Source organism: Temnothorax nylanderi, unplaced genomic scaffold (genome assembly GCF_030848795.1).
Source record: "Temnothorax nylanderi isolate EJ_2023f unplaced genomic scaffold, tnyl_v1.0 TNYL_tig0001_pilon, whole genome shotgun sequence".
NCBI lineage: Eukaryota > Metazoa > Arthropoda > Insecta > Hymenoptera > Formicidae > Temnothorax > Temnothorax nylanderi.
In genome coordinates, this window is record NW_027249063.1 from 4887438 (window position 1) to 4914139 (window position 26702).

Genomic DNA, 26702 nt, shown 5'->3' on the forward strand with positions numbered 1-26702 from the left:
ATATATTTTTTATTATGCACAAGAATGTTTAATTATAAATAATATTTAACTAACTAAATAATGTAACTAATATTTACTAAAAATTTACTTACAAACGAAATTAATATTTACAAAGGAGTTAGGAATGTCTACAAAATAATCACAAAATAGAACGAGTTGACCTAAAACCGGAGAAGTACCGTTAAAAACCGGCTAGGAACATCGAAGAATTTCAGTCAAACCACGATTGCTCTTATATCTCCTCTGAGAATCCCAAATTAATACTAAAATAATTAAATTAACGAAGTAGAGTTAATAATGGGCATTGAGAGTACGACGCGGTTACTACGTAAGTCACAATGTTTAATTATAATTAACACTACATAATAATACGACTACATGATAATCAAATCGACGTGGCCCCGGTCGCAAATCGGAAATAATTAAAAATTGGATATAATTAAAATAATTAAATAGATAGTGATTTATATTTGAAATCGCTCGTTACCAGAATAATAATCGCAATATAAAATTTGTGTACAAAAAAAAGACGCAGTTTAATAGACGGGTCGATAAAATTGCTGCCCAGCAAGATGATTCCTCTCATCGGAGGATCCGCGCAGGAATGCTCGGCGAGATTGACCTCTCGCTGTCGCCGGCGACGATGTCGACGGTCATCTCGCGCGAGCGCGCGCGCGCGCGGAAACAAATGAGAGACAGCTGCCTCGTTCATAGGAACAGAGGCGGACGAGCGGCGGCGAACCCTCCCGGTTTGGTCGGGGCCCCGTCTCTTTCACCCGTCGCGCGGATGCGCCGCTATTCAGCGCACGGCGTGCTCGAGAGCGCGCAGGGCAGGGATCGACACCCGGCGACGCGACGCGCCGCGCTTTGCATCGCGTCGCATGTGGCTCTTTAATACGCCGCGCCGCTGGTCCCATAATACACAAATTCGATGCAGTTCGGAAAGATGTACGAGACGCGCGATGCGTGCGTGGCATGGATATCGACCCGCGTCATTGTCGACGAGGAGAAGGTCGCGAAAAAACGCGGGCGAAAACATGATCTCCTCCGGCCAGAATGATTTCTCTTCAACGAAATCGTGTTTACGATTCGCGAATCGAGAAATCTGGATGAATTTTTACACTCCGATTAAAAGTCGCTATTATTAGCTACATATTGTATATTATATTGGTCGCTCTACAATTTATTAGTATTTGAAATCATGTATATAGATTTATATCATACTTTATATTATAAAAAAGTATTTTATTTAATATAATTTATATTATACTTATAATATTTAAAAAAAAGTATGGAGAAATAAAAAATAGATATGGATTTTGTCGAACAGTAACGAGAACTATTGTGACTGAGCTATATCTTCACGCTACTGGAAGGTAAAAATCACCCCAAGTGACTATTCCCAAGTTAATATATGTATCTACAAAATTCGAGATAATTCAGTAAGCGTAGGGGACGAAGGCTGAGTACGTGGCGTCATAGTATAGCAGCATTGACATTATTATTGACATTATTCCTACTTACAATTAGTAGGATATTACAGCGGAGCACAAACATAGAATTATTATTCCTTAGTAGTAGGAATAATAATTCTATGTTTGTGCTCCGCTGTAAATCCGAGAGCAATGTCATGTAATATTTACATACTTGATATTGCTGGTTTACTCTGATGTCGGAATCTTTCTGCTAATAGACAGCTTTCGATATCCGTAACTCGAAAAGAATTGCATTTGCGACCTCATGCTTATATGACATTTTTTTATCGCTACTAATGGAATATGCTGGTGAAATTCAGCTTCCTTTTTTTTGTTTTCGCCATATAGAAGACTGTTTTCATGAATAAATCTTCTTGAAATATTGCACGAAACCTCACCGGGAGCCTCGAACGTTATAATCTTTCGTGGCTTTGTACCGGCCGGCAGAGTCCCGTTTCGGTGCTTTGGCCGAACTTCACCGCCGTAATAAACTTCGGCGATTTGCGGACGCGTTGGGTATTAATGCCTTCGAAATTACGGGGTTACCGCGTACGTATAACCCTCGTCCACAGGTCGGTTAGAGATAATCAAATTCGGGCTCACAAACATTCGACTGTACAGAAAGCAGACCGTGAACTGGTGCGGTCGAGAGAGAAAAAAACTTCACTCGCAAGAAAAATAATAGAAAAAGTAAAACGATAATTATTTTGCAGCAATAATTTTATTTTCAGGTAAGATTTGGAGTACTGAAAGTTAATACTCTGTATTAATATTTTATCTTTGACGTATCTATATAATCTCAAATGCCCAATCAATAATTAAATAATTGATAGAAAAATAGTAATTGCATTTATGTATTTGCTACGTATCATAAGTAACTATTCATATCTCTAAGAACCGAATATTCAGTAATCGCACAGTCATGCGATCATTTAAGAAAAAAAAATTCCAGCAGAATTTGAGAAAATGGTCCGCGAGGTTTCTCAAAAATAACAGGTGATTTGCAAAAATCGCGCACAATACCAGACGTTTGTCCGTTATCCGCGAGATCCTCCGGATTCATTATCTTTTTACCGAGCAGGGGTGACTGGCGGTTCTCAGCTGTGCGGAGTCTTGGACTGGACCGCCACGGTCGGCACTCGTCTTTTTATCCCGAATTGAGAACCCGGAAGGCGGCGGGGCGCCCGTCGTGTTCTTCGTCGAGGAAAACCTGTCCGTGTCATGTAGCGACCTGCATCCAATCCGAGGTATCAACACGGCCGTGTACCTGTGCGCGGCGTCCGCGTCGGTTCCTCATTTTTCTTCCTTCCACGTCGCGACCTTCTCTCTCTCTCTCTATTCGTCGTTTCTTCTCGGAATCAGCCGCCGCGCCGCGCCGCGGAGAATACCGCCCGCCCGGACGCGCTTCGTTCTCGCGGTTGCATACATCTCGCAGGAAGTCCTTTCTTCCAGATTTTGCATATTCTTTCAACTTCGACATATGCCGCTCTCAATTTCGAAGCGGGTTCCCGGCTTCGGGACGAGTCACGCGACGTCGCCTCCTTTTCGTGATGTCTCTCTCTCTTTCTCCATCTTTCTTTCTTCTTGCCTTTCTCAGCTTCCACATTTTTTTTCGATCACGTTGGCGCACGAATTTTGTAGGTATTTAAAAAGAAATTAATAGCGAGCGTATTTCAGCACAAAAACCTGTTTTCTATTCAATAAAAAATTGAAACTTCTAACTGTTATTTTTACTGACAAACCGTAAATCGTTAATAAATAAGGAGAAAGAGATTTCAAGAAAAAATGTAGCTTCTGACAGAGAGAAAAATCTTGTCATTATATTAATTTTTTATATGTTTAATGTAATGTCAGGAAGAAATATATTTGGACTCGCCGAAATTCCAGCGCGTTTTTCGTCCCTGATATTCTTCGAAGCGTGATCCGTAGGAGGTTCCATGATTTCGCGCCATCGACTCGCAATTCCTTTGCCGCGGTTCGTCAAGGAATCGATCGGTTCCCAGAACATGACGGCGTGATACCGCCGAGACCTTGCGGCTTATCCCGCAGTCCGCAACCCTTCCTCTCATTTCCTCGTCTTTCTCACGTTCTTCTTCCTCGTCAGCGTCGCCGCGATCTCCTCCTCCTCCTCCTCCTCCTTTCTTGCCTCTTCTCTTTCTTTCAATTCTCCTTCTCATCTTCCTTCTCTCCACTTCTCCTTTCTCTTATTTTTCTCGCTGTACTTCTCGTGGGTTAACCGACTTAAAGTTCCATTTACACTGTAGTAAGTTACATAAAAATTGTGCAACAGCATTTTAACAACGGTCTAAATAGGATAACGCTCCTTATTTTTGTTGTTTTGCAACCTGTTATTTTATATTATGACGTTAAAAGAGTAAATGTCGATTTTAATATGGCAAAGTGCATTATACCGTATAACTGGCGTTAGGGACATTTGTAGAAAACAAGTCGCATTTGATGTCACAAAGTTACTTGTTTATGCTATCGATATACCAATTATTTTTTCATTATATTTATTTCGATCCCGTCGTCCTCGGTTCTAAAATTTCCACGTCGAGACACTCGCGAGCAGCGGTGCCTGCAGTGTAGCTGTAGCTTAAGGCGTAGTCCGTGAGTTCCAAGGTATGCGCCGCTATTAAAGTACATTCCCACAAACAAAGCGCTCCTCTTGTTTTAAGGACACCGCCGTTCAAGGCGTTCAATTCCCCCATGCTTTTGAGAGCGGTACTCGCCGAGAAAAAAATTACATCATGCACAAAATAAATTTGCTGTATATAAACATTATATTTTAATTTTTATAGATATAATGAAGCAATGACAATAACAAAACCTTCCTAAAGTTTGACTTCCTAAATTCTGGGTGGCAGCGATTTTCGAGTTGCATCGAGCGCAAGAGAGATTTTTAATGTTGTTACGTGTTACGCAAAGTGGATTTAACTATACATAGCGTGCCCTTTTCATAAATTTGGGAAAATTCACTTAAACGGTTTGACAATTCAATTTTAAGGGAACTCGATGGCATTTTCGACAGATTGATTTTATTATCATGCTCTTTCTGTACGAAATACGTGCAATTCGTCGAAATGGAACTTAACTCGAAAGCGACGTCAGCGCGGCGGGCCTGAATGAATGGATTTCTCAAACACGCTTTCCTCTCGCGCGCCCTTTTCTCCGACTACTTATCGGCGTCGATTGTTATTCCGCACGGCGCACAGGCATCAGGTCGCGCATTGCGTCGTACATCGCCGCCTCTTGCCGGTCGATCGTTCCTGGCGATTCCCTCGCGTACGTTCCGAGGCACGTATGCATGTAAGTTCGTAGAGACGACCGGACCGGCGGCGCCTTCGTTCCACCTCACCCTTCGGACTCTTCGGAGTCGAGATGCCATGCCGGTTTCCTCGTGTGCATTTCCCTCTCTCTTTCTCTCTGTCTCTCTCTCTCTCTCTCTGTCTCCTCTCTCTCTCTTCCTGTTCCCCCTCTCTCTTCTCGTCTCTTTCTCTCCCTAGGGTCGACCCTTTCCCCTTCTCTCCCCGCCACCGATTCCAGCGTTAGACCTGCCGTTTTCTGTGTTGCTGCTGCTGCTGCTGCTGCGGTGCTGCCAGCGAGAGTTCCTTCGGATAGCGATCGCCAGTCCAAACTCGACCGCCGTTGAAAGTGGATCGTTCAGCGCGACACTTCCCACCGAAATCGCCGAGTGCCGACGCGCGACGTGATACCCTCGGGCAGTGGAAGAGTGTTTCGGCGCGTAAACTTAGCGCCGTTCGAGCGCGCGTCGGAGCGCGCATCCCTCTTCCCGTTTATCTCGTAGCGTGTTAGGCGTCGCGTTCTCTCCCTCGCGATCTCGTCGATCGACGGATATTCCTCCGTCCGGTCGGGAGAAGCGAGATACACGCTTTCACGAGAGAAACGGAGGGAGAAGAAAAGACAAAAGCCCCGGGGAAGGAAGAAAGTGGAGAAGGGATGCGCGTGGCGTGCCGACGCTCGTAGGGGTCTCTTTTGGCGCGGGACCGCGGGAAAGCGCGTAAACATGACCGCGTGAGGCGCGGTTCTCCTTTTCGAGGTAGAGCAAAATTCTCCGGAGACGGAGACGCGCAGCAGGACCGCCGCAATGGATCGCGTCGTTACCGCGTGCAGGCGGTAGTGCTCGTAAGCCGGGGGGTGCTCGGAGCATCTACGCGGGCGAGAGAATCTCCATTTATCGCCGAACCCCGGGCGCTTTCTCCCTCGGCTCTGCCCCCTCGTCCGCCATCCCCGTCCCCGTTCCCCGTTTCCCCGTTCTCTTGTCCGCCACCCGCGAGAATCGTCCGCGCCGCTTATGATGGATATATTCTCTGGATTGCTCGCGTCGAATGGATTGCCGATCAACAACGAGATAGCGACCTATCACTCGTCCTATTGCTCACCACCGATCACGGAAGCGTAAGTATAATCGGCTCGAGAGGCCCACGCACGTGTTTATTTATCTGCTCGGTTCTTGTCGCAAAGATCGTACCTGCGGATCGACCTACAAATCGGTCGATAAATATTTCTAACTTCTTGTGGACTTGTGTCGTGATGGGACACGATGAGAGGGGAAGTTTAATTGGAAATTTATTATGGAAGGAATATATTATATAAGAGACGAGAGAGAAGAGAATAATATTTTAATGGCGTAGATTTTTGAAACTATTATATTCTTCATATAAAAAAATATATATAATTTAGTATCCCATAAATTCTCGAGGATTTTTTATATTTGAATTCTTACTCCTTTTCTTCACAATCGGAGATCTTTAGTTGCTCCATTTCGTCTCCTCGTCTACCCGGATTTCGTTGCTTCTCTATATCGAGATGAATTTAAGATATCAATTTATAAAAATCAGATATTTTAGACCTTTGATTACGATTTTTAACACACGCCTTTTAAATAATTATTCTAGCATATTGGAGATGATAAAAATTTGTTATTTTCACCGTGCTTAATGCTGCTTCGATCTATTTATATTTTTCAAGCACGATAACTTTGTATCGCTTCTGGTACTTTCAGGCTCTCTTGATTCGTCGCTGTACGAATACGCGCGATATAAGCAGTAGGTTCAGTATCTTTCGAAATTCTTTCATACGCGTATCGTCCTGAAGAGATTTAAGCGCGACAGATATATTACGACATCAAAGTCCCTTGGACCAAATATTCAAACGCCAGAGAAAACTCGCCGGTGATATCGCGTACGAATGCGAGGGTGGAGGGAATGCGCGCGGCATTCCGACAACGGAAATATGACGCAATTATATCAAAGGATACAGCGTTATCGCGAAGGAGATTATATGAAGCTGGGCTTGGCGCGTACTTGCTACTCTCATTAGCTTGGCTAGTGAGTCTTGCTGAAGTACTTCCGCTAGCATTTACCAAGAAATATTCATTAGAATTAAGATATTGGATTCCGTATTAAATTTTAGATTAAATTCTAACAGAGAAAAATACGATCGTATCTTTCCATATTGCTAATATTTCTATTTACTTTAGTTATTTCAAGAGAGTCTCCAGCTCTTACTAATTGAATTTATTTATCTATAAGTAAACTAATCTTGGCGTTTATATCGATCTTGTGCTTCAGATGATAGTCAATTTTCAAAATCTTTTAAAACTTTCCTGGATGTGTTCGTTCAATTTTTTAAACGAACACTAAATGCGTTAAGTAGTAAAAGACGATTGTGATCCTGCTCTTGTGCAATTACTTTTACAATATCTCGAAATTATTAAAAATTTTATTTGTTGAATTATTAAATACTTAAAAGATTATTAAAATTGTGGTCAGTAACCATATAATTTGCTGTATCTAATTAAATTGATAAAAATGCTTGATTTTGATGAAATTTATATTTTCAGAAATAATGTGATTCTCGATTCACGATTCCTATTTATAAGAGTACGATTAATATCTCTCAAATATCTTGCTATGTAATACACATAAATAATAAGTATCTTGTGAATATGTAATGATACAATATATTATAGAAGATGTAATCGAATGTTCCTTGAACAGAAATTCTTTACTCAATTTGGTTAATTTCTTTTTTAGTGAATTCTTTCATAGCAAAAAAGTCGAGGGAAACTATTTGCTGCAGTTTCTCGGTATTTGACATACATGTAATTTTAAAAGATTTTCTTTTATCAAAGTTTACTTTACCGTGTGAAAAAACAGTTTCGCTACTTTCTCACTTGATTCCCAAAAAGTCTTTTATTTTTAATGGCCGATTGTTCGGAACTTATTTCGGAGAAATTTCAGAGCTTTTCCAAACGTTTACTATAAAGTAAACGAGGATAAATTTAAACAGCGTTTAATACAGATACAAGTAATTTAGATAAATAACAAGTATACGTTATAATAGAAAATTCTTTATGTATTTCATGAAACTGCATTCTTTTTAAGATGCCGAAAACTTTCCATTATGTTGCAACGTACCGTTTCAGCCATGTGCCTACCATAGAGACATTTTTTCTGTGAAAAGGAAAGAATGCTTTTTTTCGAGCATGCCGGTAGGTTTCATTTACTCCTCCTTATTATATTTCTCGGTGTGGTGCAGTCAACTTAGACTAGGGTTTTTGTCGCTTTATAGGTACACACTGTTAAAAGAAGGATATTTTTATGGACGTGTACAAATTGAAAAAAATATAATGGAACATTTTCGGAAGAAACCATAGTGCTAAATGAATTTTTTATTTTCTGAGAATTCTCCGGTGTGCTTCAAAGGTAGATACAAAGGTAAACGCCATTTTAGTAACAATTGCAATTGTTTCCGTTGAAATGTCAGGTCTGATATGTAGGGACGGGTAAAGGACATGGAAATCTAATACGAGGTAATACCTTGCGAGAGAGATATTTGTTCATCGCCATTTCCGATCTCCAGTGGTAGGTAGGAAAAGGGGAACAGGGGAAAAAGCTTGACAAGCGTCCGAGGATGAACGGATGGACGGTAGACAAGAATGCCCGGGTAAGGTAACATCGTGGTTACTCTCGCAGCATGGTACCCGGCAAGGTATATACGAATATCGCGCCGCTCTTCAAAACGCCATTCGCTCAGAGCGAATTTCGAAGCTAAAAGAAACGTGAGGCGACTATTCGTCTTTCTCGGGCCGGTCGTCCTCGCAGGTTTATACAGTCTCGGCAAGACAAAAGGGGAAGCGGGAGAGACAGGGGGAGACTAGGTTGACTAAGGAGATTTAAACCCGGTTCCAGGTCAATTTTGTGCTGGGAATTTGTGCATCGTTTATTTTGTACCTCTTCGCTCTCTGGGTCCGACCCTGGGCCCCGGTTCCGTTCCTTTCGTCGAGAAGAATATTCCTTGCGAGAAGTATCCATCACTTTCGTTTTGATTAGACATTTTGCGATGTCCACTTTCCCGCGGTTTTTTTTTTGTATTTGCCCGAGAGTTATTGCTTATAAATTCATAGTGAATAAGAACGCTTTGTGCTCGGCTCTGCCCGTCATTCGGATCTCTTTTCGAATATAGATCTAACATAAGACTAATATTTTTTATATAAATTGTATATATAAATTTAAAAATTATTTATGCTTTAAAATATTTTGTATTTTATCATGCATTTTCCTCGCATTTTCTTAAATATCCATATATTATTTATTTGCCTACTTTTATATTCCGCTTTTATTTTATTAATCCTTAAAAGAAGTTTAGGGATAGGACAAATTCTATGGGGAGAGTTTTTTTTTTAAATAAATTTTTTTAAATTTTATGAGCTCGAGCGACTGCCTTCTACGTGATTGCCGAATGTCTCGTTGGTTGAAGGTTCGAAAAATTAAAGGGAACAATGGGAGGTCTTTTGCTTAGCAACAGCAAGGTTGCCATAAAGGTGGACCCTAACGATTTCACACTTAGCCGAGATCTTGGAGAGGTCATTAAGTTTGCATGCCGAGTACCATTGGGAGGTCAGATATTAGCATAGACTCTGCTACGAAATCAACGAATGGAAAAGGAAGGATGTTAGCTCCACGCAAACACGCAGAGACATGAATGGCTGTTCGGGGTAGATGGAGAGGAAAGGAGAGACGATTTCTGAGATCTTCCGTCTTCCGACTCTTTCTGTGGATTCCCACGTGGCGTGTATCGAAGTCATTGGCCACGAGGCGGAAATAGCTATTGATACCACGATACTTACGATAATAATACGGTTTCCTCTTTCCGAAATAAACCGACCGATTCGCAATAATATATAGACTTACGTAGCTTACAATCGTCGAAGTGTATAAAAAATTTAAAGTTTCTCGATTGAAAATCTTTTGCAACTTTTATTTTGTCCTTAATTTTTAAATTAAGAAATGTATTTATAAAATTATTGTATCTAGGTTTTCACCTCTATTATTAATTAATTTTAACTAATCCCTAATCGCCTATATCTTTGATGATTACTTTCACGATATTTGTCGAGGTCGTTCGATACGTTTTTGCAATGGTAATCGTCAAAGACAGTAAATTTATTAGAAGCTTTTCTTCTTTTAACATTAAAAAATTTCATAAAGCAGCCTGAATTCTCATTAGCTATACATCACTTGCGCGCCCCGGGGGTCCCTACATAAATAGATCGTGTATTATTGTACTCGCGTCGCGTGTGGTCTCTCGGACCGGAGAGAGAGAGAGAGCTATCCCTCAGCTCGTTCTCGGGGGTTTACGAATGTCGGTGAGATCTGTGAGTTCCTCGCCTCGTCATTAGAATTGAAGTCAACGCGCAAAGGGACACGTTTCCCTCAATGGGAAATGTCGGAGCGCGCGTTGTGATCTCGGGCATGCGATTAAATTTCTCGAGTTCTACAATCGAATTTAAAACTGAATCGCGCCGACACGTCTGGACAGCTGCCGTGCAGTCGTTGCCCTAAAATTTCGCCGGAATCGGACCGTGTGGGGCGAACCAGAAGAAAGCCACCCTAAAAAAAACGTCAAATAACAAATTTCGAAGGGGGTTGCCGACGGGATTCGCGACCGGGCCCCTTGAGGAGGCTCCTTTTAAGACGGGATGGACCGCGGCCCTCCGACCGCTCTCGCAGCCCGTTCCTCTTTCCTTTTCATTATGTTTCGATATCGATTTGGCGCACCGCGGGGTCGACGAGATGCCGATCGGCGGCGGACTCGCAAGGGCGAACTTGATTTCCAGCAGATGCTTGAACTGAAAACGCCCCTAAATAATCTTGTCTAGCAAGGCACTGTACCACCTTTCGGAGTCTGGCGGGACCAGTCACTCGCATTTATTATCATATTCGATGCGCAATTAATTTAGTACTCAAAAATTAGACGAGTATTCAGAATACCAAGACGCCATTGAAATATAAAAGCAAAAATTTAAACGTCATCAGGTATCCAAAAAAATAAAAACTGTATCTGTATGTATCTTTTCTATATTACATTTCTAATCAATCAAAGTTGGAAAAATCTTTCTTTTCTAATAGAATTATTTATTCTTTGAACATTCTCCTAATCATTGAATAGCTTCTTATGTTTATTGTTTATATTTTATTTTATCTTGTATCATATTTTCTTTTCATCTTTTTTATATTCTAAGTAAAAATATAAACTTATGTTTATTACTTATTAGAATATAAGAAAGGCACACGAAGGTTCATATTTTAGACGAGATAATTTCCGCGAGGGGATTTTCCTCCCCCTCAGCGAGATCTCCGCGTAATGACACAAAGGACCGCGTTCTGTCTCGATCGCGGAAGATGTAATTTAATCGGATCACAAGCGCACACATATATATACACACACATACATACATAAATATGGTGCAGTGTGCGCGGATCTTTGGTCTATGTAGACTCGATTCCCACGGTGGAATTAAAGATTCACGAGTGAAAATACCCATCGCACTTGTCATGGGAACGAGCACCGGGTGGCTCGTCCGATGTACAATCGCCTCGCAATGGGCACGGGGATAAAAGGCGTGGTGTATGGCGACAAGGCGCACCTCGACGAACGAGAGGGATGAAACGCGCGCGCACGTTGCCGAGGGTCTTCCCGCCTTTTTTTCACGTCACGGAGGGGTGATGGAATTCGTCTTGTAGACGCGCATGCGTATTTTATATGTATATATATTTTTTATGTGTATGGTAATGAGAGATAGTATGTACACTGGGGTAGATGCACCAGTGAATGACCGGTTAATGCATATTCTTATATATACATTATCTAAAGAATTGTAGAATAAGCCAATTTCTTGCTGAATAATTAATATTTTCGATATGATTTGATTTTATAAGTACTTGATTAAAATTAACTTTATTAAATCTTAAATCTTTTAATTTTATGAGAAAATAAGGTTTCTCTGTCCAAAGTTAATTACAAAAGAGAAATGTTGCATGAAATTGCAAAGAAATAATTAAAATATATACATAAATAAATAATTTATATATATATTATAAAATCACACTTTTTATGTAAATCGTTATTGAAGTGATATCGTATGCTCACTCTAGAAGGAAATAATTATAAAAAATGTAGTATATTATGTAGTCATATTATCTTCGTAATTTTGCTCACGACGACAATACGGTCTCGATGCGGAAATAGGTACTTTCGTCGTTCATATTAGATCGCGGACGCGGATGAATATTTAATTTTCGATACGACATTAACGCGGAGAGACCCTTATCGCATACCGTAAACCTGTATTTTCGTGCAACCCCAACGGGAACGGGAGAGGAGCGGCGCGATCACTCGATTATTGCCGGCGCGTACGCGCGCAACCCTATGTCCGCGCCGGTATATGAGTCACACGGTCGCGATGCACACACGTACGTGTACCTCCTCACATGTGCACGCGTCATATGAGAGCGGGTGCGTATGCTCGGGGAGCGTTCTATTATGGGGAAGTTTGATGGAGCGAGTGCGAGGGCATCGAGGCAGGTGGTAGCCAGATGTCTTTCGGTAAAGACTTCCACCCCGATGTCGTTGGCTGGCTGGCTGGTTGGCTGGCTGGCTGGCCCGCACGGTCCTCGCGCGTATATAAAGTGCACGTGTAGGTAGGTACATACGTATGCTTACCTAGCCGTTTACCCCGGTCGTACTCACGCCGTGCATGTCCGAACCGGCGCGGCGCGGCGCGGCCCTGTATATCTTGCCCCGTGGCCTTCCGCGCCGAGCGATGATCCTTCACGAACGTCTAGCGGCCTCATTAAAATACGCTGTCCGCCAAACTAGCTGGTTTTCGTGCCAGGAATCTTCCTCCAGCGATTTCGAGTCGATCTGGACGCGCGCGCGGCGGCCGAGAAAACTTTATCGGATCTTCTTTCTCGCGGCCGGACTTTCACATTCGGGCTTTGGTAACCTGTGCACAAATAATTCTTACCATCAGATTAAAATATGTCGAGGCAATATTTATTTAGCATTGAGCGAAGAATGATACCGCGTCTCGCGTTTCGATCCTTGATACTGATCTATCGACGTCTTTGACTTTGACACTTACACGTAACGAAATTATTTAATGGCTTGATTATTTCTTTTTTGTAAAAGAGGAATCTTTTACGTACTCTTTTAATCAGATATTTTAATCGAAACAGGTTCTGCGATGTCAATAACCTTATACTTAGTCAACCGTGAGAGCCACCCAGAGTCTCGTCCGTTTCGTAGCAGCGAAAGGGATCATTGAGATGGAAAGAAAGCTTGACTCCTTGGCGACGAAATTTTTATGACGAGGTTGAAAACAAAAAGATTTTGTTGGCACCAGACATACTTAGTCACATACTTGAAAACGATTTAATAATGTCTCGTGTTAATTAGTGATGATTTACGTCCCCCCTCTCCCATCTGATAACAATGATGATTTATGTTCTCTAATCTTCTTCTGGTTTTTTGCTTTCTATTAAATCGAATTATTTGCGACGGGTTTTTAAAAAGTTTTTTAGTTCTCTCTTCCTTCTCAATGAAATAAGAATACTATGAAAAATGCTTATTAATTTTTTCAGATGACATATTTATGTTAAGTTATACGACACAAGCGGCATTTTTATATTATTGATCAATAATGCCCGTACTTATCATAAATATGTCATCTGAAAAAATTAATTTTATATTCGATGCATCTCAAAAAATTATTTTTATATTCGAATATAAAAATAATAAATATTAGTATATAATAATGTATAGGTACATATAATTTAATTTAGAACATTGCACTTCCAAAAAAAAATATATTGGCTTCTTAGAAATAAGTAGTTTTAAATAGTCGATACTTCTAAAAAGTCAATATATACTCTTTGGAAATACTGGATGTTCTAAATTAAATTTCTACACATTATGATTTCACCGAACACAATAGTAAACATTATTTTTTTATAACACTTTATTTCACATCATTATGCGTTACGCTGATGTCGGTAATTAACAAAGACAACCCAGTTATACATCGACGGCGACGAACGCAAGAGTGTTCACTCAAGAGAGTGAATGACACAAATTCTAAAAGCATTTACCTCGGGCCGGCGAGCAATCGGTTCGTGTGACAACTCGTGTCATCGGACGCGAGTGTCCTATGACGCCGTGGCGCGGGGGGGAGCACGCGTCATCGTAAGCGCCGGTATCTTGGGTGATCGCGAACGAGACCGGGGCGAAGAGGGTGAGACTCACCGGGGCAGCAGCTGACGCCACAGCCATGAACGAACGCTCCCTGGATCCCATACACCTGGTCACGGACACTAGAAAATTGACGAAAGGATCAATTGTGTTGCGGGCGTCGCACGCGACCAACGCGGCGGCGGCGGCGGGATCTGTATTTGCGTTGACCCAATATTCCCGTTTCTGTTACGTTCGTCGGGGACGTTGTAACCGGCGCGCGAAGTTCCGCACGGTTCGCTCGATAAGACATATGAATGCCGATATCTCATATTTCGCGCGATAAAGAGTCCTCTCAGGAACTTGGTTTGTACAAAAGGAACGGTAAAAACCCGAAGAGTGAAGCCAAAGGAGACGTCTGAACTTTCCATCAGAAAATTTAACGTATAATTAGAGATCTTTGTATGAGATTATTATCTGGAACATTATAATTATTAGTACAAAAGCAATGTCAAGAAAGCACTCTCCGAATATCTATAAAGAAATCGATATGAAAAATTAGCTTATTGCATCCATTAATTAACGATGACTTCAGCACACTTCGTTACAGCTTCGCGTGCGAAGTTTGTTTTGCCAAGTCGTAATCGCCGATCTCCGCCGCCGTCGCCGGCGCGGCGGACTTTTCATACGCGCACGAAGGGACGCCTTGCACGATGACCTTATTGTTGCGTGACGCGCGACAGGCGGAAGCGAGGAGGAAGTAAGGAAAGAAGGAAGAGGAGCTAAGGGCGCCCGGTGTGTGTGTCGTAAAGGCGAAATGAACGCGTGAGCGCTGAACGTGAACGGAAGAAGTGCGCATGGAAAAAAAAAAGAGGGGAAAGCTCGGGACTTTGGCAGATGTCCATACCACGGCACGCACGGCCCGGGGCTTTCTCTCCCGTTCTCACGAGAAGTCAGATCGCCCGGTCTCGCGATATCGTTTTATTGTCTCTGAAATTTAGCGACGTCCATCCGCACCCCCTCGCTCCTCCCCCCCATTTGGAGAGTCTTGGTTCGATATATCTCTCCGCGATAAGCGAATACGTGGATCGTGAAAAGCTCTATTAGTTTGATTATATGAATTGTATTATCTAAAAATTCATTATTGACGAACGAATAAACGCTGAGCCCCGTAAATTGACGGCGTGCAACAGCCGATGCCAAATTTATGTCCTGTTCATTACTTGTATTGCGTTAAAGGCTAACTTTCACAGCCTATTGCACATGCGATATACACGGTTATGTACATGTGTATTTTATGTATACCGGAGCTATAAAAAAGCTCTTGAAGAAGGAAATTTTTGCACGGTGACAAAAGAGACACGCCGTTCATCTTCATAGATAAGTAAGCAGCTGTTAGCGGCACCTGCTTCTGTTGTCGCCTCTCGGGTAAAAGCTACCGATAAATTTACCCGAATATTTTATTTGACAATTTGCCAAAATAATCGAAGGACGAGGGATGTCCCTTTATCGTCGTGTTCTCGTGTTGCTATATTTTCTCATTTCAATAACAACAGGCTTTAAGAATAAATATTTTCCAACTGCTTTCGCTGTCCGATTAGTATGGTAATTTTTCAACACCTGACATTGCGCGAAATCTTTTATATTCGGGTCATAGAAATTCTAATTTTTCACGTCGCAGTATAAAATTTTAGATAATGTGAGTATTTTAAATTATCTAAAAATTTATTTGTATTTTATTATATTTAAAGATTCGACGTTATTTAAATTTAATTTTTATTTTGCGTATGCAAATATATAGACTTTTTCATTGGTTACCTTCGCCTTATATTTCGAATCTGATTAGAATATCCCATCTGTCCACTATCTCTCCTCAGGTAGAAGACGTTTCCGTTCACTTATATCGAGACCGCGATTAAGCCGGTGTGTTTTCGCAAATGATGAAGAATGTGGAAGAGGTCCTTTTAGACACGCCACGTGCCTGAAGGATTTAAATTCGAAGAAGGCGCGGCGGTTAGGAGTTCCGCGAAGACGAGAACCTTTACGTAACTTGCCGGGAATTCTTGTGCTAATTTGATATCTCTCTTATTAACAAGAATTAGTGACAACTGCGCAATTCCTCTATAGCGAGGACATCGTAAATGTTACGCGTTATATAAGAATTCCTGATACTTTCACGTCTATTCCTGAAAAACTGTCGATTTATCTAAAGAAATTTTTATCTCACGGTTTCCTTTATTTTTAATTGTGAATTTAGGAATTCTTACACATGGTTCTTCTTTGTTTTTAATTTTATGTTCGTTCTGCAAAATTAATTTTTGTTATTCCATGGCGAAGTCTGCAGTAAGTTGGGAAAAGTCTATATTAAGCTCCAAAAATATACAAACAAATAACTGTGACTTTAATATTATTATTCAGATAGAAATTACGACGATTGCGAATATTGCGATGCTTTCTTGATACATTTCGTTACAGCGGCATTTCCGCTTTACCTTCTCACGTGCACCTTACACTTAAGTATTCTCAGACTCTTAAGTATTCTCGAAACATTGCTTCGCATCGTTGTAAACATAATATGTACACCTGCGGAGAGACGATATTCTTTGCAGATTAATAAAAAGTTGCAGGATATGGCGCTACCGATATTTATCATGTAAAAAAATCGACTATAATTACTAGTCGAGACGTACGATTAACATCTTAATTGACTTAATTCATCGTTTCGTGGATTGCGGCTCTTACGTTCTCAATTTATTGGCATGACAACTGATTTTTTAATCGGTATGTACGTACATTCGATAAAACAAGGTTTTTTTTATTGCTCGACGCAATTATAATATTACTCAGGGGCTAGCGCTCGTATCAAGCAGCCGCGTCGTTATTAAGAGAGCCTCTTTCTTCGGACGTATAATCAAACGGGAGTGGTGTCGTTTTAGCCTGTTTGCATTCCATGGTGCTAGACCGTTCGCGATGACGTAACTTCATCTTTCGTATCGTCTACAATGCGTAGCAACTACGCGACTAGAAATAAATCGCGTTGGAGTCGCGCGCCATATATATTTCGCACGCGACAAATTATCACGCGTATCACCCTGCCACTTAAAAATATACGGTAAAAGTTAACAAATTATTTCCTACGAAGGATTTATTTTTTAAGCGCAAATATGATGCCTGTAGGTATGACATTTCTTGGTCAATATATGACATTTTTCTTTCATTCTGCGATATTTATGATAAACCTGATTGAAATAGGGGTTCATTAGGGGCGAGGACGTCTCGATCGATGGCGCCCGGCATGTATGAAGCGACGATAGGAACCCCGGGCCATCTGCAGCACACATATGTTTACGGCACACGCATACGTTCCGCGGGTGCTGCGTGCTATCGTTGCATAAGCTAACTATATCTTCAGTCGCTCACCCCGGACTCTCCCCGGCGTATGCAGCTGTTAGGGGCGAGGGAAAGGGGAAAAAGCGAGGGTGAAGCAGATTGCACGGCACGTACCGAGGAGCATTCGACATTGCCTTCTGTTCTCGGGTGCATTGTTATTCGGCGGGACAGCGCGCGGACCTATACCTCTGTGAAATTCACACCCCCCGGAATTCACAGAAATTAGAATTTTGCGATTCAGAATTTAATCGTCGATGTAATTGAGAAATTGGGTTCTGGCTTCCCCGAAGGATCCTAGAGAATCTTCGATCCCCGTTTCCAAAAGAGTTCTGACAATTGACACGTAAAACGATGAAAAATTATATATATATACTTGTGTAAATGACACACTATTAAATTCGTAGTATCAAATTATACTCAATTTGAGTTATTTTTAATCATTCCTATAGGTCGCCACTACTCATACTCAATATATCGTTAATTTAACTAAACTAATGAAATTAAAATAATACTGTTTTGTATTAAAATAATAAATTTCGACACATGGTAGTTAAAAATAAGATGTTGGTTGACTCAAGGTATTGACTTAAATTTCATCTTTAAGGAAGGGAACGTGTTCATTTCTTTGCAGGATATTATTAGCAACATTTTAGGAAATTACATTAATAGAATCTAATTTCCCACTTTCTACCAATTTCTACGTTATTAATACAAGCTATTCCGAAAATAAAGGGCGACGACGGCGGGTTTTTAATGAAGTTAAATAAATTGTATGTGCGCCTTTAGTCTCTTATAACTTGATCGTTCCACCGATGGTAAAAAAAAGTAAAGTTAAAGTAAAGGGTGGACTCTTGATTGGGGGGGGGGGATGGTTGGAGAAGTATGCGAAGGATGCAAAAGCCCAATAAGGAAGAGCTCCAATTACCTGCGTACGAAACGTGACGGGAAGTCGCGGAGCGAGGGAGGCTCAGGTCGTTTGTAACCGCAAAAAACCGGCGTTTTCGCGGTCAGAATTGCCTTCCGAATCGCGATAGGGTGGCGAAATTAGGAGAGGGCGGCGACGATATAAGTCGAGCGACGAAGAAGAAGAAAAAGGGAGGAAGATTACTGGGACAGGAAGGATACTCACCCATCCGTGATTTCCCGTCTCAACCGTTACTTCCCGGATAGATAGAAGATATTCACTGAAGCTTCCGTATTCGGCTTTTGTGTTGTGGAGTCCTGATTCGGGTGATTATGAGTGAACGTTACGGGAAGGAAGACGCTCATTTCCCTATAGGACCATATTATTAGCAATATTTATAGGAAATTACGCTGACAGAATCTAATCTCCGACTTCCTATACTTTTTTACCTGCGTTATTAATACTAAGTTTATAAAAATCGAGTACTTTTTATCTTTTTTTATCAATGTATGCAATAAAAGCTGACACGTGCCACGTTGCTGTGTTATCTGTACCCGATGAGAACAAATCAAATCTCGCAGAGGCTTGCGGTTAATATCGAGAGTATCTAGAGATGATTTTTTAAACTCATTATACTGAAAAAATTATTCATGTGTTTCCCTGCGGTGTTTGCTTTGACACGAGTTATCTCACTTCTATGTTATTGCTTGTCATTCCAGGTCCCGATCTGGTTACGATTCTAGCAGCGGTGGAGAGTCCGACAACGAGTACAGCACACCGGCTAGTCAGGGCAATCAAGTACAAAATCAAGTGTCCAATCAAATTCCCACAAACATTAATTACGGACAAGGGAAACACATAAATAAAGGACGTTGGACCAAAGAAGAAGTAAGTTTGTCATGTGTCTTTTCTGTTATCTAATACTAAATAGTCAGAATAGTTTTTTCTTTTTCTTCTCGGTCTTCGCAAAGGATATAGTATCACGATTTTATTTATCCGGGTTTTTACTTTGAGATGTGTTTTTGATTTTTGCTTCACAGTGGAATAATATTGTTCAACACAAAGTTTTTCATATGTGGAAGGATTGAACCTGGAACTTTGAGTCAGTCTATCGAGAATCAATCAATCCATCGAGAAAAACTTTAATGTTTAATAATGGATCTTAATAATCGCAATAAAATCAATTTTTTTGGCGAATTTTGCTATCTGTCCGGAAAACTCTCCCGGCAGATCTTTTAAATTTATATCGATTCCGGCTGTACCTTTTTATACGCCAGGCACACGTATTGTTACATGTATCGCTTCCATGTAGCAAGTTGAGGGACAGGAGGACGGGGGAAAACAATGAACATACGGATCCCCCTTCTCCCAAAAAAAAATGTCCACCCCTCGTATTTTCTGCAGCGAGTTGCGTCGTCGTGTCGGGAGGCAGATGCCTCGGTTACCCCCATAGAACATAGGGTGCACTTACACGGCTTCACGTGGGAAAGCCCACGAGGGTCGATCGATCTCCCATGCGTCCGTCCGTCCGTCCGTCCGTCCTTCCTCGTTTCGTGCATTTAAGGCGCGCGAATAAAACCCACCGTGGGCAAGGTGGAACGAAATATTTCTCGCTTTCCTACACGTCGCTCTTCCTTTTTGCAGGACGCTTTATTGAAACAGCTAGTGAGCAGCGCGGAACAGCAAGGCACTGGTCTGCGATGGGACATCATAGCTGGCCAGTTCCCGGATCGGAGCGACGTACAGTGCCAACAGAGATGGGCGAAGGTCGTGAACCCGGAGCTGGTCAAGGGCCCGTGGACGAAGGAGGTGGGCAGCTTTCGCTAACGTCCGATCCTCATCATTCCCGAAAAACCTTTCCCGAATTTTTATCAGTCTTCGATAATCTTACACCTGAATATACATATGTACGATAGAATGCATGCGTATATCTAATACAATCAGACTTGGATTCTCTTATGCAACTCCAGAATTACTGAATCGTTTCACAGAACAGAAATTATTAAAGTTCCGAAAAGAACCCGAGTTTCCCGAAACTCGAATGTTTTTCCCGCGTTGTTAGGACGACCAAGTACCGTATCGATGTCCTGAGGCGATCACGTTTTAATCGAGTTTTTTTAATGCTGGGTAGCATAGCGTCGTTGTACGGCACTGCCGCATACCACCTACACGAGGCGAACCGCATACAGATATGAGGATCCCGGCACTCGTGTCCGGCGCTCGCCTCGGTGGGATATGCAATAAGAAAAAGCTTGGGTCGCGGTGATGCTGCGTCGCCGTGCCAGTGCACTTGGCAACAGCCAAGGGCAAGTAGCGCGACTCCGCGAATCGAGTACGTGTACGTGCGATTATGGCGTTTCCCACTGATATCCCTTGGTCGAGATACCTGCTCGGTATCCCCTTATACTTGCATATATATCGAGTGTCATTCTAACAAATCAGATTATTTACGATTAGACACGTGTAGAGGATGTGATACGTTCAGGGCGTAACATCTTTCTTGAAATTATATTTTTTGACCGGAGAAAGCTGACTTCGGTTCGGACCGGAGAAATCGTATTTCGGTTATTTTATTATCGAATTATTATCGAATAATATTTTATTAGTTTTAAAAAGATTTGCATATTGTATTCATGTATTGAAAGGAGCGATTTAAATGCAATGTAAATAATGCGTACGAATTTGTTGTTGCTTGCCAAATATTTTCTTAAGATATCTCATATGAATACACATTTCTTTATTATACTTTATAAACTTTTCTGTTTTACAGGAAGATGAAAAAGTGGTGGAACTTGTAGATAAATATGGCCCGAAAAAGTGGACGTTGATAGCGCGGCATCTTAAAGGCCGGATTGGCAAACAGTGTCGAGAACGATGGCACAATCACTTGAATCCGGAGATAAAGAAAACAGCATGGACGGAGGCTGAGGATAAGGTAATCGTCGAGGCCCATCGTAGGGTCGGCAATCAATGGGCAAAGATCGCTAAGCTTTTGCCGGGCAGGACTGACAATGCTATTAAAAATCATTGGAATAGTACGATGAGAAGGAAATATGAAGGCGAAGAAGGAAGAACTGCGACCAAAGGTACTATTTACGGGCGATTACGAATTTTGATGCAGTAATGTCGTAACAATGTAAATTTAAACGTAATAAATGTAAAATATATTCCTCGTTGAACTGTACGTAATGATTCTGTTTATGATGCCAGTTAGACTCGATAGAACACGGCGAGAAATGAACGAAACTTACTGTATTTAGGCAGAAGCAAGAGAAAAAATACGCAAGGCACTACCGCAAGGGATCCGCTTCTTCTGGAAGATGAACAGAGTCAGATGAAGGCCTCGACCAGCAGTTCAACGGCGGGTAGCTCTTCGCAGACTCTCAACCTCGAGTCTATTGATTGGATCAGAAATTGGGAACAGCATGTTGTAGCGGGATACCACAACGCGCTACAGCTAAACAGGCATACACACGACGATGAGAAGTGTGCATCTCCGTCGAAAAGGGGATCTTCGCGAGCCAAAGCCGAGACAGCCTCGTTAGTACCCAAGTATGTTGTCTTTTTTGAAACGAACGACGTGATGTCCATTTATCTCCCGACAGCCTTTAACTTTTTTTCTTCTGCGTAGATATTTCAACCTGCAACAAATATCAACCGAGACATCCGGTTCGAAGAGCTCGGAGATAAAGCTGATGCCGATGCCCGACTTGGAAGATATACCCGAGCAGCACGTGGAGAAGAAGAGTCAGCCGCCTATATTACGCAGGCGCAAAAACGCGCACAGTTTGCTGCAGAGGATAGACATCTCCGACAACGGGAATCAGTCGGATTACATCATAACGAGCCAACAAGTGCAAACGGGAAACATCACCCCCTCGACTCCTATCAAACAACTTCCGTTCAGTCCTTCGCAATTCCTCAACAGCCTGAGCCCGTCGGAGACGTCGTGGCCGCGCGCGAGTACGCCCAAGGCAAGCAGTCCTGGCCCGCTTACGACTCCACAGCCTACCGGTTTCCGACGAAGTCAAAATGGTACACCCCTTTTAGGATATACTTGTATGTGTCGCACTACGAGTTTCAAACAAATCGTAAATTCGCAAATTTATTATTTCTTAGTCCACGTAATCTCTAATGCTTATGTGTAGGACATTTTAAACAAATAAAGGATTTTTCTTAGGATCGCTTTGTCACTCTTACAGACGGTATTACACCAAGAACACCAACGCCGTTCAAAAACGCTCTTGCCGAGCTCGAACGACGAAGCGGAACGGCACAGTTGCCCTCTACTCCTAGTCGCCTGGACGCACTGACCGAAATAATAAAGCAGGAGGTTGAAAACGAAGCTGGAACGAGTACGATTCAGGAAGATTCGGGCTACAACAGCATGATACGAAGGCGCGGTAAAGAGAACAGTGCTCCAGGAGGGAAGCGCGCGCGGAAGGCTCTTTGTCAGGCTTGGGCATCTCAGGATAGTTCCGACATTAGTTTCCTTGTGGAAACACCAGTATGTTGGCCAGACACTTGCTCGAGGCAAATCACGTTGCGTTCAATGAACACAAAAGTTACAAGTAATCAGCTTCTACGAAATGCATCTCACTTGATAAATCTAGAAATATACGCCGTTCACAATTTAATGATATTCTAATTATTATGTTCATTGAACGCACTCATAAATCTCGAGAAATTTGAGACAAACGGATAATAATATATATCTTTTATCGTAGAGTAAAAGTTTGGAGACTTCCACACTGTTCTCACCCGCATCTATGGCATTGGAAGATAGCTTTTTGACGGCGGGAACCAGTCCTACAAAGGTAGAGCAACGTACTCAAAATCAAATTCAAATTCATAATCAACCCGCCCTATCCTGGTATTATTCTCGTACCAATCATCCTTAGACACGCTAGCCGGCCTTCTAACTTTTCTTTCAACGCTATGTCTTTGTACTTAGATTTTTTGCCTGTATCTTCACATCTCATTGATATAATGCTTCTTATTCATTATTTGAGGACAAAATCCAATTAGCGCAGAAGATATCGATAATTCTTTATTATTTTTTTCTTCTACTGCTATTTGTATTCCTTTCGTCGCTTAATATTGCCCAATCCAAAGATTATTAATTCTTGTTAATTTTAGGTATATAAACTAACATTAAGGTCACTCGATCTATTTATTGAAACTTATACCAGTGCCGAGACCTTGGCCGTTAATTATTTATATTTATTTAATATTACTATTATTTTTATTATTTTAAAACTATAAATATTAATTTATACGTCGAAAATGAGAGAAAACGTTCATGTTATTTAATCGTGATCGTGACCAATAGAAAAAAGCATTTAAATTTATTTATGCTCATACCTTTGTGACAGACATTTGTTGGTCTTGCAAATTGTGGTCATTTTTTTTTATATCTTTTGCCCGAAGAATTAAATTATTAATTATTTCGTTGTAAGTTTGTACATATAATCGGCAGGTGACCGATCTTGTTTCGTTTTTGTTTGCTTCAGTCTTAACTTCGCTGAGAATGGATTCTGACAATGAATCGCAAATGACTAATATATTAATGACGTTGTGCTTGCAAAATATGCGTAGCATGAGAAAGGGGTATCGTACAATCGATCCTACGTAAATTTTGTCATTTCAAACAACATGTTAACATCCATTCCATGTCAGATCTTCGTCCTTTAAAACGAATCCTCGATGTAGCCCTGCACGAGCGTAATGTTTTTTTAAATATTTTTATTAATATTTATATTTTAATAATATATATGTAAATATTTATATTATTTATATGTACTTGTTTTCTTCTTTTTTTTTTAATGATATATTGAGTTTTCGCATGTTAATTGCATACACTAACTAATAAATTGCATTACACTAACTGAAATCGTTTTCCTTATACAGGCCTGGCCTAGCGTACCAAAGTACCTCAATCTTTTCCCAATCCAAAGATATTTATGCGGGATATCCAGTCGAGAACAACCCTAGTGCGCGAATCTAAAACGTGAAGGCCTAGTCTCTTTTTTTTTCTTCTTTTTACTTGGACATTTGTTCAAATTGACTAAAGTATCACGAGTTTTCCCATCTATCTTTTTCGAGTCCTTTTTTCTTTCTTCGGAAAAAAAATTCAGAGAGATCTTTTTTCACTTTCCTTATCATACAAAAGTTCAGTATAATTCAGAAAATTCAGTGTAAAAGTAATCAAGATTCTTAAATTATAGTTAGATGAGTTGAGAAAGTGTCTCGAGATGTGAAATCTTGAGCTCATAGACAGGGAGCGATATACAAACCAAAAGTCCTTGCCCAAAATCAGCCTTTACGCCCTCACCTAAGAGCCTAGTCATTCCACAAATTGTGGGCAGTCTTCTTCTCTTTCTTTTTCTCTTTCTCTCTTCCTCTGGAAAAGGCGTCGAACGAGAAAGGAGAACACAACGAGATGTATCGTTACAAATTCCTTAATCCTCGAAAAATACTTCGATCTGTCTCTCTTTGTCAATTATTTGCGAGTCTCAAGTCGTTTTCCTCTCTTTCTTTTTCCTCTCTCGTACTCCTTATATTTTCACTCTTCGAAATATAAAGCCAATTCTATTGTTTTTTTTTTTTCTAAGAACATCTCTTATTTGCCGGCTGTAGCTAGTGTGTCTATCCTTTCCAGACTCCTCACGACTTTACGTCCGTACAACAACGGAAGCCGAATGCCAAGAGAGCGATCACGTTTGACGCATTCGACAGTCCTTATTGTATCTTCAGCCCTCTGCCTCACAGGCCGGTAAAACGCACCAAGGTGAGTTCCTTGTTTAACACTTTGTCTTTTTCACGCAGGTCGCGCACTTATAAACGTTAATTTCATCGAGCTTTAAAATCTAATTTACAGAGACAATTAGTTGACTGATTGCAGCTAACTGTAAATTGTGTCTAATATCACAGCGTTTATATCACAGCGAATATTGAATTTTATATCTGTGATTGCGTACGCTGCCAAGTAGAATATTCTACCCCGATAGGAAAAGATCTATAAGATTATATGACGAGATCTGGATAAAATTGGGTAATTTTTAAATGTTATAACATGAAATATTAACATAATCAGTATGGCAAAGTTTTAAATAAAGAATCCATCGGTTTTCCTCGGATATCCATGAAACAAGTCTGCGTATTTGTCCGCATTCGGAAATTGTCGTGGAATTGGCCAAACGTGAGCTGAATTTATCAATTTTTGGGCAAATATGATATTTAGAAATTTTATTCTGACAAAACCGTTGCGTTATGGCGAATTATCTTAATGCAACTATTGTAAAATTTCTCCATTTCGTGACGTATTGTACAATATTTTTGCATCCTTTTCCTATCGGAGTACTACTAAATTAACACAAGTTTATTGCAACACGGTTACTACAGATGTATTGCTGGCGCGCGCGCGAACTCGCAATTATCAGATTTCTTCTCTCTTGTTCGTAGACACAATTGGAAGCGCAGTGGATAGCAGTGGCGTGCGGTCGTACCCGCGACCAGCTTGACATGACCCGCGCCGCCCGACGCTTCTTGAGCAATCATGGATATGTGCCGTTGCGCCCACGTTCTTTGAATTTCTGAGAAAAAGAGGAAGGAATGTAAAAAGCGGAATACCGGCGCTCGCGGTCGCACTTTGTGGTACAAAAGACGAAATCGTTAAACTAGTCGTAGATGAAGATGTAAGGGCGCTTCCGTTTCAGGAAGGCGCGGATCACTATCGGTTATTTCACGCGCTATGAATTCGAGATGTAAATTAAGCGACGAATTCGATCGGTTGACCTCGATGTGCGTGGATTAACTCTACGCTGCGCGGGTGACAAAGAGGGTACCTTCGGAAAAAAAAAAAAGCGGAAATAAATGATGGTAATATTACTCTTTCCTTAATCCTCGGGGATAACCGAATCAGACGTGGATCTAACATGGAAATGAACATATACATATATCTTCCCTCCTCCGTCTCTTAAACATCTTCTTTTGAAAATTGGCATTTTTAACCGTGCATTCGTTTCGAAAAAAAAAGTATAGATTATTTATTCGAACGATTGTGTGTGTGACACTTTCTATTAGAAATTATTTATCTTCTATCTATTGGAGATTATTTATTCGATTGATACTTTCTATTGGAAATTATTTATCTTTCTCTTGCGAGAAAACTGAATATATATGCAATAAAAGCAGATGTAGGAAATGGAGCGAAGCAGTAGCTGTTTTACGATTTGCAAAATTTAAACATTATGTCACTTTGTAGAATTGTTCTGTATTTTGTGATTTCTTTTTGGAGATATTTATAAATATATATATGTATATAGCACATGTATATATATATATATATCACGGCGGTCTTGCGCTGCGCGAGTACTTGCCGCGAGACACTACCT

The 26702-nt window shown here is 41.0% G+C and overlaps 1 protein-coding gene across 3 annotated transcripts in view; it reads left to right on the top strand.

Moving 5' to 3' along the window:
- The window catches only part of Myb (proto-oncogene like protein Myb), a 30645-nt gene extending 3950 nt beyond the window's left edge, over positions 1-26695 (top strand). The window contains exons 1-10 of one of the 3 annotated variants that reach the window (XM_071697545.1): positions 5065-5894; positions 19026-19194; positions 19951-20115; positions 21077-21392; positions 21567-21858; positions 21938-22341; positions 22509-22813; positions 23034-23123; positions 24968-25096; positions 25771-26695. In XM_071697545.1, the coding sequence (XP_071553646.1) occupies positions 5791-5894; positions 19026-19194; positions 19951-20115; positions 21077-21392; positions 21567-21858; positions 21938-22341; positions 22509-22813; positions 23034-23123; positions 24968-25096; positions 25771-25905 (2109 nt within the window). In that variant the 5' untranslated portion in view covers positions 5065-5790 and the 3' untranslated portion in view covers positions 25906-26695. Of the gene's footprint in view, positions 1-5050; positions 5895-19025; positions 19195-19950; positions 20116-21076; positions 21393-21566; positions 21859-21937; positions 22342-22508; positions 22814-23033; positions 23124-24967; positions 25097-25770 lie in introns of those variants that run through there. The other 2 variants (XM_071697553.1, XM_071697563.1) reach the window with 2 other exon arrangements.
- Positions 26696-26702: the final 7 nt, after the last annotated feature.